A 16,149-nucleotide genomic window follows, 5' to 3' on the forward strand; every position below is an offset into this window, starting at 1 on the left:
TTTGTTCAATACTTAAGTTTAAATTAAATGTCGTACAGACATATTAGAAAAATTGCGATGGCCGAAAGCCAAATGGAAAATTGCCGAGTCTCTCTGATATTAAAATTAACGCTGATCGACGTTTAATGCTCAAAGCGTTTTGAAGAAAGAGCCATTAGCGTCCATTTCCATTTTCCTTCGTGGAAAATAATATATCTATCTCCTTAACAAAGAATTTATTAAGCTAAGAAAGCTCGTTAAGGAAAAGATATTCTCGCGAATAACTATCGAATCATGAAATAGAAAAAAACAGTGAAAATTTATTAATACCCAACAACTTCTATAATTTCCACAACTCTTTAACGAATTCATCTAACAAAGATGTGATAATTTCTTAATTGAAATTGACAGATAGTACGGCGTAAATTATAGAAAAATCGTGATAAAAGTTTAAAATTTCAAGTTAAGCGAGGGAAAAAATTGTAACGAATGTTTCGGTCCCTCCCCAGAAATCGTTAATTCGTCGAGGCAGGAAAAGCGCATTTGAAGAAAGAGAAGGAAGGAAGAAAATGGGGGTGGAGGATAAGGGAATAGAGAAAGCAGCTTCGGTCGGTCTACCACATTCGTGTTGGGACGAGTGGTCGAAGGGAAGGCCCCGGAACCTGGCAAGCTAACAAAATGGTAGGGCCCAGCAGGCCGGGCTCAAAATCGAGCAACAAGTTGCAGGCCGCCTCTGACTCCTATAGGGTGGACCAAAAATAAACCGAGGGTATCTTATTTCCGTGAAAGGAGAAAATTTGTAACAGAACGCAGGTAGATATCGTCCTTCGTGATCGTTTTTGACCGAATCTTTTACGTGTTTTTATCATTCTTTCGTAGGAAATTTTCAAAACCATCGATCTCGAAATAACGTAACGAAAATTTCCCTAATTTTTATAAATGTAACGAGACGAAAAATAACTGAGAAAAATGCTAAGAATTGTGTGAAAAAAATGTATGGAACGATGATGAATGCGCAAAAATTTCAAATTTATCGGAACAATAAATAGGATAAAAATAATTCCACTTCGAATCTAACAGTAACTACAAATCATTGAAATTAATCGACGAATTGTTATCCATAATAATACGTTAAATTCAATAATTTACTTCCTATCAATCTATATTGGTAATAAATTATAGCACGCATAAAACGGCCGGGTAATAATCTCTCAGATTAACAGGTGCAATTTGACGAAGATCGCGCGAAATCACGGTTTCCATCGAATCGAATGGAATCATTTGATTGAATGAGCAACCGTATTCGATACAAAATAGGTCATATAATATTCGACTAAACATTCGCAACGTTTCGCCATCTATCTAATTACCAATATCATCTGTCGATCGTACGTGGATAGAATTAATGGATGATATCGAGGGAAAACACGAGTGAAACCAGCATCGGTTGGCGTTCGTCGCCGCCCATGAAAATCTAGTTTATAATTGAATAATGATCGTGCCAATTAGCGGCATGTCCGATGAATATACGTATCGGGCCACGATCACTGAATCCGATATCACCTCTATGAACCGGTATAATCGAATTTTTCACGCTTTACGAGGCGGGAAAATTTTCTCTCGTGCCGACCAACTTTGTACCAAATGCAAATGTAACAAAAATTCGTCATTCAACGATTATTTTTCATTATGTTTTAAAAGTATATGTCAAAAGAAATCTACTATAAAACGTCTACTTTGGAGAATTATTATTATTTTTTCTTTTTTTTCGAAGTATTCTAATCTCATTTTCGAGTATTTCATTCCACAGATCCGATATTGCTTTCGTGAATAGGCACAATCAAATTTTCCATATTTTACGTGCGCCACGTAAAAATTTTCTCTCGAATCGTAGGGACATCGATGATAATAGTTTCAGTTTTAGAAATGGAGATAAACAAATAATTCGAGTAAATTTACATTTCTGCTTGTAAAAAAAATTTTCGCAGTTAAGCGAAAAAAAAAATGAATTAAAATTCCAATTTCTAATTTTCCTTGGCTCGATCAAAAACGATTATAGAATTATCCAAGTGCGAGTTTATCTTAGAAAAAGATTTTTCTCGTTCGAGACGAAGCATGCTTGAAAATCGAACGAGTGCCGACACTTTGATCGAGATACGATATCTATCGCGTATATTGTCTGTATTTATCATCGACCAACACGCGCGGTCGCTCGTGCGATGAAAAGGAACGTCCTCGTTGTCTTCCCACGCGTTATCGCGCGACTCCAACACTCGAGCCAACGACCGTTTTTGACGACGCGATGTTAAATTTTGGTCGGAGCACCGGTTGCCAAACAGAAAAGTAGCTCGGTAACGCTTTCAGGTAGTAACTACAATAGTGTGTTACGATTACAGTAGAACTCGACATAGATATCTGAAACGTGTCGAGGAACAAACAAAAATTTTCAACGATTTTTCATTCGAATGGAAATGATGAATGATGAAAGGGAAAAGAATTTCGAAAAGGATTCTTGGGTATTCTTAAGATTTAATTATTCACTTATTTTTTTCCCAGTTTTATATTTTTTAATGGAGAATCGCGAATTTTATGTTTAAAAGTTTTTAAAAGAATGGATAACTTAATTGAAAAATAATGATGGAAAGATGGAATATAATGAAAAGTTTAAAAGAAATATTTGGCCGAATCAAAACGTTGACTAAAGTTATCTTTAATCGAAAGGAAACATTCTAAAAAGGAAATTGTTAATTAATTTAATTATAACTTACATTACGCTTGTAAATAATAAAATGAAAGATTTAATAATATTATAGGTAATTTAAAAAAAACATAATGCGATTAAAAACTTAAAATAATAAGTTTTAAGCACTTATGAATGAAACGAAACATCGATTATCAGGATTTAAATTTTCTTTCTAACTATCTTTAATCAAAAATAAACGATCGAAAAGAGAAAAGGGAAATAACATAATTACGAGTGATTCGCGATTGAATATGATTTGCTTATTAAAATTCTTAAAAACTGCGAATTTCGGTTTATCTTTAACATTGACGCCATATAACGATCAGACAAGTTGTATATGCACTTTATGCGCCATTATAACCGGTATTACGTAATTTCTGAGTGGCCAGCGTATCTTTATTACATCCTCGCGTTACTAGATGAAACGATACTTTAACGATCAGCGAAAAATAGCTTTCCATTTAACCTTTTAGCCACTTCGATTCAGAATATTTCATGCGTGCTATATCATAAGATCATATGCGAATCTTGCAACACCGTAATTTAAAACAACACGGTAATCGAACTCAATATTGAGACCAATTGAGGGAATCGTAATAATAAAGTATTTAAGTTAATTTGTACCTACCTATATGAAATTGCTGTATCAATAATATTCTTATATTCTTCCTACGATGAAAATTAAGTAATCTTAAAAGATGAAAGTGTTCATTAAACTTAAAATTAACAGTCTAAATATGAATATGAAAAGTATATTATATTTATCCATTTTAAATATATACTTTAAAATATAAAAATTGTATGAACATAAAAATATAAGTCGCATTAAAAACTAGACATATTCGAATAAAATTCCAGTAAATTTTCCTTTTAAAAAATTCTTTTCCGCAAAATTCATCACATTAACACGAACCTTATACAATTTTATCCATTTATTATATTATATTATATCAGAAATTAGGAGAAAATTAGTAAAAATGTATCGCGCGCTATTGATGCGTTATTTCCTTTCCCCAAAAATTCCCCAAATTTTCCCCCAAAACTCGAAACGAACGTACTCAATACTCAAAATCGTTCGTTTCTAGGTAAAAAAGATGAAGCAAACAAAGGAAATCTTCGATGCATCGATCCTTTTCCCAAATTTTATCGGGGCGAAAATAATAAAATAATAACCAAAATACCAAAATTGTTCGTTTCGAAGCGAACGACCAAGCAAAAAAGATACTCGTTCGCCGTTACCTAATCAGTGGAGGCTCTCGAGCGTCGAGAAGTTTTTCACTGGTACTCGCGCGAACGCAGGCGCGCGCGCGCGCACGTGCATGTGTAAGCAATATACGTGGGAGTCGCGGCGTTCCGCGTGAGCCAACGGAGCGCACTTAAGCGCCGTGAGACGAGTTCACGGCGATAACACGGGCCCGATAACGCGACATACACTCGCTTTGCCCGTAACATCGTACCGATTTGCAATATACACGTGCATAAGCGCACGTTCGCGAATTAAATCTGTTGTATACTGATAGATATGTATAGAATATGGGAGATAAAGATGAATGATGTAACGATTACAGAAGATTGTCGGCGCAATAATCTAGTAATTGTACTCAAACTAGAATTGAAGCAAGTGGTGGAGGAATTTGATTTCGATATGTTCATTTCGTTTTTTTTCGTTGTGCAATGGCGATCAAAAGGATAGAGAAAATTAACAGAGAAATGCACAATAAAGTAAATAATTTGATAAAATTTCTGCCATGAAACGAAATACATGCATGAAAAATCGTTTTCGATTAATTTTTTTTCAGATTATCCTGTATTAGTTTTAGTATTCGGTGGAACAAATTAACAAAATCGCGATTAAAATTGATAAAACGCAGGTTTATGCGTTTGAATATTTGAATGTATGAATTATGAAAAATGTATAAAAACAGAGATGTGAATCTCAGCTGATCTGATAAAATGTATCTTAACTTTTTTAGTTCGATTTTAAAAAACTTAAATTTATGTATTATCTTTTATAAGTTAAATTTTTCCCATTTTCCAACAATATATTAGTCATCCCTTAAATCACACGATATTTAAATTTTGTACCGGATAAAATTATTTAATCTCATGTTTTTTTTTTCACAATTTTACAATTTCAATAATTAAATAATGTTCTTTTACTAAAGTATTTAATTTTTTATTTAAACCCTGTTATTATATACCCTATTATATTGTTATATAAACCCTATTATTATAGATACCTACATAATCATTTTATTAATTTTGATTCCTTAGAATTCATGTAAAAAATGATTTGAACAATAAAATTAATTGAGAGATGTCTATAAGCTCGTCATGCTTATGCACAAGGCGTAATGCGTCCGTCCGTATAAAGAGCGGTACATTGCATCAAGCCTATACAGCGCGGGTTTCCACTGCTGAATTAATAATCGACTTTACATAGGTACTTACACGTCTACCGGATCTCTACGTGCATACATGCTTGATAAATCACCGATGAAGGTATCTAGCGCCAGTCGTCCATACTCGAAAAACTGTCTGAAAATAAAGAAAATAGTGTTAAGTTGATGATGGTATTAAATCTAGACAGTGATGAATTAAGAATGATAAGAACTGTGGTAAAAAGAACCATGCAGAAATCTATTATAAGCATTTTTAAGGTATTGAATTGATAAATAAGTACTGATAGATAATTATTGCATTAGCAATTATGAAAGTAACTTAATTATATAAAGAAAACCTAGTAAAAGAAAATTTATGATTCATTAATGATTCACAATGATATAAAAGGAAATAAAAGTCAAATATAATAATATAATATAATTTCTAATCGACTAATTTAAAATAAAGGAAAATTTTAAAAGGTAAATAATTTTTTCTAAACATGCTATCTAAACAAAAAATAAAAAATTCTATCCAATCAAATCGCAAATTAACAATATTTAAAGATAAAAAGACTCATTAAAAATTTTTTGAGAATTCTGATAATTACTGAAAAATTACTTGTTTAATACGCGAATTAATTTATTTTATTATAACTGACACTTCTGTGATATTCTACACTATATTCCATCAACACGGATGGATATTAAGTATGCGCAAAGTTTAGATTACAGCTAGCATGTTTCCGTTACAAATTCACTCGGTTAATCCAGCGAAACGACAAACGAGTACGATATCAGTCGAAAATATTTACGAACAAAATAAAATTTACAAATTCATAGAATAGGTTAGAAACGGATTGTGAACATCCTAATAATAGATATCAAACGAGATAGCAAATAAAACATAAATCAAATTTCTATTGTTGAATGAATCTATATGAAAATACGAATCTATATGAAATAAAAACAATAAACAAAAAAATAATGAAATTACGAAACCTAATTTTCGTGAATATTAAAAACAAGATATATCAATAACGATTTCTTTTTGAACATAATCGAATTGTTATAAATGTTAATAAACAATTGATATAATCCCTTCATTTGTAAAGATTATAAAATGTATACATTGTCTTAGAAAAAAGCGATAATGCGATCGTATATGAACTATAGGAAATGTGAAAAAAACAATTAAATATAAAGTCTTTAAGATTTGCGACATTTTCAATGATTTTCGTTTCACGATTGTTAAAATTAAAAAATGTTTTAAAATTCTATTAATAATATCTTAGAAAAAAATAATAATAATGACGAATACAATAATACATTTCTAATTTTCAAACCGACTTCATACGAATCTTCGAATAAGCTAACCTAAAACATCGATTATTTTGATGAACATTTTGTCGAACAGCGATGAATCTTATATAAACAAACATGACAAATGATAAAGAAAGATATACGAAAAGTTTTACCTTAATATTATAAATTGATTTCGAATTATTAAATACTCACTTTTTCTACCAAACTCAGTTTTAATGGATCTCTCTCGAATGCTCGTACACATCGAAACTGTTTGAATACACATTGAATCATAGTTTCGTACACAATACACTATAAAATGTAAATTGTCTAATTTCATTATGTCATTTTCGATATTTATTAGTTACTTATCAATTAAGTAAATTAAACAATCACTAAATGTAAAAATTGCACAATAAACTACTTTGATAAAATTAAGATGGCTGCCTTGTCACGAACCAGCAAGTCAATCGATAATCGATTTCTTACTACCAAATGCTATTAATCGATAATGACAACGATATGAAGATGATGGATTAAAAAGTCGATATATGAAATATTTCTATCGATTGTCATATTCATTTAACACTTATTTATAATAATAATTGTTTTTAGATAACCTGTACAATATTGAACTAATAAAAAATAATTATCATGAATATATAAAATATTGTTCAATCTTACGTGTGCAACGATTATCAACAATTCCATGCAACGTTACATGCTTATTTTTCTATAATTTTTAAAACTTCCAATTGATTTTGTGATATTTACAATCGATAATCTTCGATTCGATATTTTAAGCAATATATATATTGCATATTATATTAAGCATGTTCCTTTATCTCTATATGATATATATCATTGTTTTTATGTACATCCTTATAAATATTATCTCTTAACCTATACATGACTTTTTTAACCTCAAACTATAGTTCACGAACACAAGATCTAGACATAAACATGATACAATAGAGATATATGGCAATATGATTGTATTCTTGAAAGATATATAAGTCATAGAAATGATTTCGATATTCGATAAAAGACTTTTTAACCGACACGACGTATTATTCGATTTAGATCCACAAAGAACGCGCCACGCCCTGCTTTCGACGTTGCCGTGTCCGCGATGGACGGCCCGCATAATGAGAAACACGAATCAGTGGCCTCATCGTTCTCCCGTATCTTTGGTCGCGTGCGCTGCGGCTACGTGCGCGTTTGCCCTTGCTTATCGCGTTCTTGCGCAGCTTTAATTAGCTAGCCGCCATCTCTTGGTCACTACTGTATTTTTACGTATTCTCTCATTTTTATTATCTATTTTGTTCATATCCCTTTGTTTATAATCAAGGACCGTATAGTGATTTCAAATTATATATGTAACTTATGCGAATTTAGGTGATCCATAGAATATATTTGTCAAGATCGCAATTGCAACATATATATCTTACGATTACGCAATTAGTACTAAATTCTAAAATTAAATTAAAATCATCTTTCATCTTTAATTTATTATAAATCACTATATAAATGAAGTAACAAATCTAAAAATTTCGCATTTGAACTACATTAAAATCTAAAAAAAATTTGAAATTACTTTAAATAAAGTAAATCGTTAAATATCGTTCTTTAGACAATATTCAAGATTAACGAAGTTACTTTAAAAACGTGAAGCAGCAACAACGATGACAAAGAACAAAGAAGAATATTGCTAATGCAAAGGAAAAAAGAAAAAGGAGGGGACGTGCCATAAGCTGCGTACCCGCGGCACGCCATCTATATTGGCTTTGTGTATTCCATGGTTGCGCAATAGCGCGCGACTTGAGAAAGCCGATCGCGCGATGTCGGTATTTTTGCTTTTGTACATCGGTCATAGGGTTGCGTATAACACTTCCTACAACAATTGATTGCTCTTCAAAGGGAGGCGAAACTCAAATCAAACGGGAAAAGAGAGAAGGGGAAAAACGAAGTCGTAAAAGAGGGTACGCAACATCCATCCCGCCAACAAGCCGCCTGAACAAGGGCACAGAGACGGATTACGAACATTTCAACCAGACGGAGTGAAGGGAGAAGGGTGCAGAGGATGGAGGGAGGATGGAAGACGTAGACAAAGAGACGAAGAAAGGGGAAAGGTGCATGCGATGAGAAAGGGTGGGGAAGAGGAAAGGAAAGGAAGATCGGTCTCTTGGTGCAGAGCGTAGTGGTTATAAAGAGAAGCGGCATCGCTGCACGGCTACTTGGCTCTCCAGGGCCAGGATATTTCAATACCAACGGTGGTCGGCCACCGCCGACGTGGAGAGGGGAAATGCTTGTGACGATGTGCGCTCGTACATATATATATATATGTAAATGTATATATGTATTTCTCCTTGTGCCCCTCACCCACGTGCCCGCCCTACGCGACAGCATATACGCGATATATACGGCTTTACACACCCGTGGGCGTTAAAGAGAAAGAAGGAAAGACAGAGAACGAGATATGACCGGTGGCACGGTAGTGCTCCGCTATTCGGGTTTCCTGCACAAGGGGAAGAGTGCTGGAGAGGGAGAGAATTTGCTGTCTCTGTTTTAACATACACAGAGGGGGAAAGTTGCGGCAAAACGGAAAGGCTGTTGTCGTGGGGAATACAGGGACGCGCGCGGTACGGCAATGGGGACCTCGAACTGAACCGTCGACCGACGATTGTCCGTGAGCCCGCCTTCTGGACGAGTCGAGGGGAATGGACGTGGGCTGTGCCACTCGTCGATTGGTCGCCGTGCTGTGCGGGGTTAGAAGCATTGGTGGCGCTTCGAGAATCCCACCAATCGAGCGCCACTATCGTGGCTTTTTTATCCTGCTATTTACGCTGAAGGACGGAGAAGAGCAGGCTTCCCCATCTAACTCTCTCACTCCTTTTCTATCCCTCTCCTTTTCCTTCGCTCAACCGCTCTCCCTGTGTGTTCGTCGACACAGGAGAGGACACTCTCATTTCGGGATCCGTTGAGGTTGCACACGTTTTCACATACAGCGCCGCCCGTTTATTGCGACGCGCTATATTCTACGTCGATTTTATTCGATACGGTGTGTTATCGTTACAACGAGTTTGCGATTTTGTCAGATAATCCGATTTAAACGTCTGTTTACTGTAAAAGCATCGTATGCGACAGCCGAAGCCGTGCGGTAGTGTTATGTAGTGTGACAGTACGTCGCAAGAGGATACAGTGTTGTCAAATCGTGGGCGCGAATACAGCAAAAGCGGTATCTCGATTTGTGAAATATTGTAATTAAACTATAAGTGTGTTTTTAGAAAGACACAGCGATTGACTTATTCAAATTGTAATATTAAGTGATAAATATAACGACGACATAGTAGATTTTTAACTTTATCGTATAATACGCTAGTGACATTTGGTGCGGTGCTATCGACGAAATAGAGTTGGCAACGTTGCATCGACTACTCTCATACACAAATATACGCATACACGTACCTAGAAGGGAACTTGGGGTGGCTGGCTAGCAGGCAGGCGGCAGGCAGGCAAGCAGGCAGGCAGCTTTCTTGTTCCGAGGACGGCGCTCCTGGTCGTGCCGTCTCTCTTTTCTACCTCCATTGCGCTTGCTCTTTTCTCCCTCTTCTCCCTACCCCTCTCGTCCTCGGTCACTCAATCACACTCTCCTCCTTTTGCTTTCTCTCTTTCTCTCTCTCATGTGCGGCGCACGTACCGTTGAGAGTTTCTCCCTTCCCCTTCGATACTCTTTCTCTACCGTTACCCCCTCCCCTTCTAACCTCGAGCGGGTCGGGCGAGTCCACTAAGCTTGCGAGGGGAGTTCGGCAGACCTCGGCTCTAGTCGGCCTCGATCCGCAGAATGTGCTAGACGCTGTGAGTCGATCGCTCCAGTTTTTAAATATTTGCATATAAAGAGACTGTAGAGCGTTCACGGGGCTTGAAAACGGTTTTCCGCACTTCGTACGCGGATCCACAAGTTGCTAGTGCCTATACCGACGTTAATTTTCACCATCAGTTTGGGACGCACTCGATCAGCGTATATCCGTACGACGGCCATGTTTGGTGTTTACGAGGTGAGGGGGAATTGCTGACGTCACGAACCCCGATCTTGCACGAAGGGAGCAGCAACACCAGCAGAAGCAGAAAACGTGTTGCCGGCCAACACAGACACCAAATCTAACACAACTTCGAAACAAAACGAAACGCAGTCGAGTATCTCGAGTGCTCGACGAATATCGTACACAAGATTATTGTGCGTGAACACACGAAGAAGAAACTCAGGCGCGCAAACTGTGCCGCTTGAAATTCCCTTTCCGATGGGACGCGCGTTTTTTGTGTTTACATATGGTGTTACATTACTCAGTGGTGTATTTCAGTGACACGCATCACTTTCTTATTGGATATATTAACAACTTTCATACGCATCTAAAGAGCAAGGATTAAAACATCATGGATCTAGGTGACAGAGTTTACGCTGCGGAACGGATTACGAAGAAGAGGGAAAAGCGGGTAAGTAAGAGAACTGCGAACCGTCACCGGCAGATAGCGCCACTATATGGAATCTGTTTGTCTATGCGCCGTTGCCGGTTCCTCCCCTCTTCATGATCTTTCTCTTTCCCACTATCATTCCGACAATTTTGCCCCTCCCGTGGTGATTTCTATCGTATGTGATGCTCTCGATATCTCTCTTTGAACTCGAACAAACACGTTTTATTGATAATCATTTAACATAAAATATATTTATTTATTTTTTTATATTCTATTAAAAATCAACAAAATAAACAAAATTTTAAAAATCTATTTTCAATTCATTTATTTATGTGTTTAAGATATTATAAGTTCTATATTTTCTATAAGGATACATTTATAAAAATATTACATTTATTTTTTCCGTCAAAAATTTTTAAATTATCGTATTTTTATCGTATACATGATTAGTAATTTTGATTTATTACTGCATGAATTTTTATAGTAATATATTTTAAAACAGTCACAATTTATACAAGAATTTATGCGTTTTTACCATACCGGTAATCTTCGGAGTAAAATAACGATACTGGTTGAAATTGGCAACGTTGTAAATCGACATAAAACACGCGAGTCTTCTCAGCTGCGAACGGCTCATGCGCGATAAACCGACGTGTCCTATACCTGCACAGTTATGTCATTGTTTTTCAACTGTCACACTGGCTGCGCACCTCGATCGGTCGGCATGCTTTCGTTCGTTGGCCGACGGCCAATAGGTGAGTCGTATGAGCAGCTCTCGTAGAAGTCAACACCGCCCGTTTTATCGACCGTACACTCTTACGAGATAGATTCGAAAATCCGTTGTTTGACGCAGACGCGCGAAATGGATCTTTGCGATCAACCACATTTCAATATCGTAATCAACGAGGACTGGCGCCAAGAGTTTTTTTGTCAGTCGGATGAAATGGAATAAAAATTGTAAACTTGTTTTTTATTTTAAATCCTCATTATATTTATATATATCAAATCAAATGAAAATTATCTATAATTTTATAAATTAATTTCCATTCGTATTACGGTATTTTTTCAAAAATTACAAAAATCGTCTGGATTTCGAAAATTGCTACCAAATGTTAAGAATTTTCTTCTTTTTTTTTAACGGGTACTTTTTATTGAGAAATAAAGGGATAATTTAAAAGATTCATTGATATTATGATTGATGTTTTAATATTTAATATTAAATAATAATTATTAAAAAAAAAAATGAAAAAATATATATCTTTTTCGAATTCTTAAATCTTTATTTTATAGAAATTATTTGTTTGCATAATATGATGACAGATGAAAAATATAATAAAAATGTTCAAATTTTTTTAAAAATTTAATTCTTATTGTACTTACTTATTGTATTAACTATATATTATATTAAATATAATATTAAATATAACATTTAAATTGATAATCCATAAATAAACATTTTTATAGTTAAACATTGAAAAAAATATGTGACAAATTAATGAAACGTGTTTATATTTATATTATTATTTATTTAATAATATTTTCACAAATTTAAAAAAAATATAAAAATTCATCAAATTTTTATTTATAAATAATTATTTAAAAATATTACGAAAGCTATATATATATATAATTATCAAATTTAATTTTCATATTTATTAATTTTTTGCGTAAATATTTTTTTGTAATTATAAATCATTTTTGTTTTTTATAGGGTAAAGTAGAATATTTCGTAAAGTGGAAGGGATGGAGCAAAAAGTAAGTGAAAAATAAAACTGATAAATATTATGTGACTCCTTCAAATAAATTAAGAATATATGATTTTTCTCTTTACAGATACAACACATGGGAACCAGAAGAAAACATTTTAGACGTCAGATTAATCGAATTATACGAAGAAAGTCAAAAAGGTGGAGATGTAACTACAAGAAGACCTAGACGGAGGGATACTAGATATAGTGTAAATAATTATTCATATTTCTCTAAAAAATAATATTATTTTCAACTTTAATTTCATAAAAATTTCCATGTAATATATATATACCTATTATATCTATATATTTTCAAATTATAAGTGATCATTTTTTAAATTTTGAATCAAATAAAATAAGTTATTAAAAATTAAATTTATATTGAATATTATATTAATTTATATTGAATTTTTTAAATTTTTAATCAAATGAGATATGTTATTAAGAATTAAATTTATGTTAAATAATATTATATTCTTAAATTTTTTAAAATTAAATAATGTTTTATTATTTTCTACAATTTTTGAAGAATTATATGATAATATATATAAACGTTATAAAATTAAACGATTTCCTCGTATATCAGGAACATGTTTTGGCCAACATGGTTGTTGAAGAAGAACCAGGTGGAGATGAGAGAGTCGGAGAAGATAGTCAAGACGAATCGACTACCGGTAGCACTTCTGCTCCTCGTCTAAATCCCGTTGCACCTGATGAAGACACGCTTCCGAGTTCTCTCGATGGACATGAATCGCCCACAGCTCCAGAATTATCGGCATCCGCTTTTAGCGTCGATTCAGATAGTTCCAATAGCAGTGTAGATAGTCCTTTATTGCCCAGGAGAGAACCAAGTGGTACAAAAAGAAAAGCTGAAGTTCTTAGCAAAGAATCGGGAAAAATTGGTGTTACTATTACTACAAGTCCAAGTGGAAGTCCTCCACCAAATAAGATTCCTCGATTATTGCCACTAAAGAGTAATCCAACATCTCCTTCTTACCACGTAAGTATTCATTCACATTCCTAAATTGTTATTAATTGTTGTAAATTGTTGTAAATTTATTCTCTATAATAATCGCTTAAAATTTATTTTTGATTTTAAAATAATTATTAAAATGCATGTTGTAATAACGTTTTTGAAAATTTTTCTACATTGAAAATTTGAAATTTTGAAACATTTATAATAAAAATTATAATAAAAAAAACTATATAATTAAGACATTCTAAATTTCATTCCAGAGTCACAAGGTTAATGGTAGAAGGCCATCATCATCGAGTGTGAAGTCGACACCAGAAGAACCGTTGCCAGCAATGCCTACAACGCCAGCTCCTGCAGTACAAGAGAAAAAGCGTGCCGAAGCCGATGTGCCTCATGGTCCTCCACCCTCGTTGCCACGTGCACCACCCGCACCTTTATCTCCTCAAATAGATACTCCTCTGGAACAGCCTAGCAAAAAGAGGCACTTGTCCGAGCAAAAACAAGAAAAATCGAACGGAACTGTGGCGGTAGATACGAATGGTCATAAGTCACCCAGTCCTACGGATTCATACACGAATAACAACAGGTTATCAACTGTTGTTAATGGGCATCATAGTCATAACAATAATAATAACCATACCAACAATAATAACAACAATAATAATAATACATCGAGCGTGAAACAAACAGAAATTACAAAAACAGACATGTATATTCCTCTCTCGAGTCCTGGTACGGATTATTGGCATGCAAGGAATCCAGTTGCCGATCAAGTGTTCATTACAGACGTGACGGTGAATTTGAAGACCGTTACCATCAGGGAGTGTAAGACTGAAAAAGGATTCTTCCGGGAGAGAGATCCGAAGAGCGATATCTATTAACAAGTTCTGAATAAGGACGCTTTATTGTGAATTTCTAATACTGAACCACGCTTGTAAATATAAATTATTTTCACACGTTGAAGTGTAGAGCCGAAGATGGTTATATATATATGTAATCATATACTATGTGACGATATTGAGCTATATATATATATATATAAGAACGTTTTTCTAAAGAAGTAAAACGGATTTTTTTGTGGTTACAAAGAAGATCAAAGTTATGCGTAAATTATGACAAAATATATTAAAATTTATAAATCGCAGTTTCTGGTATATTATGTATTCTAAACGAAGTTCCAAGAACTTCCAGAAACAAAAAATATGAGAACTTAAAATTCAATATTATGGATACGATATCCTGTGAATTTTATTGCAAACAAAATTGAATAGTCAGATTTCCAGTATGTTGAGTGAAAAATTATTGTGTGATTATCAATGGATAAAAGATAGTAAGACTATCATCATGCGACAACCTTATGCAAAAGAACAACGGTACGTCATGAGTCGCTGTCATGTCGTGATATATACTTGTACATTTTTTAAAACGCTTGATAGTCCATAAATCTCTGTATTAAAAAACAGAGAAAAATGCAAAAAGATCTGAACGAAACATTTTAGAAGATAAATACATTTTCTCATTGATTGCATTTTCGCTTGTATTAGAACTCTGCAGAAATAATAGTATATCTTGTAAATTAGTTGATTTCAAATTTTACTATGATAAAATAGTACAGATCTGGAAAGAAATATTTTTCTAATTCGTTTTTAGAATAATCAAAGCAGCTTCGTAGAAGCGATTTAAGAAAATATGAAAAAAAATTTTTCGAGTATGGGATTGAAAAAAAAGAACTGTTATCTTAATAATATATTTCTCAACATTATGATATTATATTATATTTAACGATGAATATTCTGATTTTTTTCTCTTTTTCTTAGCAAATAATATTGTGTCACAAAAAAAGAAACAAATATTTATTTGTAAATTTTAAATTTGACACAAAAGCATTATTGATTTTTTTCAAGTTATAGCATTACAGATATACACACATGCAATTCAATACATATTGATAAAGAAATTGAAAAAGAGAAGAAAAACGATGTACGTTTACCATATACGTACAATATAATAGACGATCATTTTATTATAATCTCTATAACGTGTTCTATATCGGTTATCGGAGTTTTTGTTACGAATCGATGAAGTATTGTTTAAATGTGTTAGCTGTTGCATTTTTTTATACTGTCAAATGTGTTTTCTTCTTTTTTCTTTTTTTTCCTCTTATTCGAATTTAAGGACTGACTGCGCATCATACGTTTTTACGCGTGCGACATTTAATTCCAACGATACATATGTATATGTGTATATATATATATATATATATATATATATATTGAGAAGTATTTATGCATATCCTTGTGAAAGCGCCATTTTATTTTTTAAGATAGGTTGTCGACATGTATTCACCAAATAGAGATGTTCCTACCTCGAAAACGGTCATCCTGAACAGAGAATTGAGTACAACAACCAAATTCTAACAATTTTTATCCAAATTAATTAATGTCGCTAAACTTTTTCAAATATCATGATTTACTTTTTTTATTTTTTACTGTTTATTTTACTTTATTTTACTTTTTTTTTTTTTTTTTTTTTTTTTTTTCAACG

General features: G+C 33.4%; 1 protein-coding gene and 1 long non-coding RNA gene across 4 annotated transcripts in view; one reads left to right on the top strand and one right to left on the bottom strand.

Moving 5' to 3' along the window:
- Positions 1 to 10,278, bottom strand: part of LOC102677063 — a 92,656-nt gene extending 82,378 nt beyond the window's left edge. For both annotated transcript variants that reach the window (XR_004150764.1, XR_422046.2), the window contains exons 1-2: positions 9,877 to 10,278; positions 5,174 to 5,260 (exon numbers count right to left, since the gene is read on the bottom strand). This is a non-coding gene — a long non-coding RNA (uncharacterized LOC102677063). The remainder of the gene's footprint in view (positions 1 to 5,173; positions 5,261 to 9,876) is intronic.
- Positions 9,887 to 15,323, top strand: LOC102676923 (polycomb group protein Pc). Of its 2 annotated transcripts, XM_006617455.2 has the most exons (5): positions 9,887 to 10,902; positions 12,593 to 12,636; positions 12,715 to 12,838; positions 13,216 to 13,629; positions 13,866 to 15,224. In XM_006617455.2, exons 1-5 carry the CDS (start codon positions 10,843 to 10,845, stop codon positions 14,484 to 14,486), a joined length of 1,263 nt encoding a protein of 420 aa, XP_006617518.1. In that variant the 5' UTR covers positions 9,887 to 10,842; the 3' UTR covers positions 14,487 to 15,224. The 2 variants fall into 2 exon arrangements, with proteins under 2 accessions (XP_006617518.1, XP_031367220.1); XM_031511360.1 differs by lacking the exon at positions 9,887 to 10,902 and having other exon boundaries at positions 12,593 to 12,640; positions 13,866 to 15,323.
- The last annotated feature ends 826 nt before the right edge of the window (positions 15,324 to 16,149 follow it).

The sequence above is a fragment of the Apis dorsata genome, unplaced genomic scaffold (genome assembly GCF_000469605.1).
Source record: "Apis dorsata unplaced genomic scaffold, Apis dorsata 1.3 scaffold_309, whole genome shotgun sequence".
NCBI classification, from domain to species: Eukaryota; Metazoa; Arthropoda; class Insecta; order Hymenoptera; family Apidae; genus Apis; species Apis dorsata.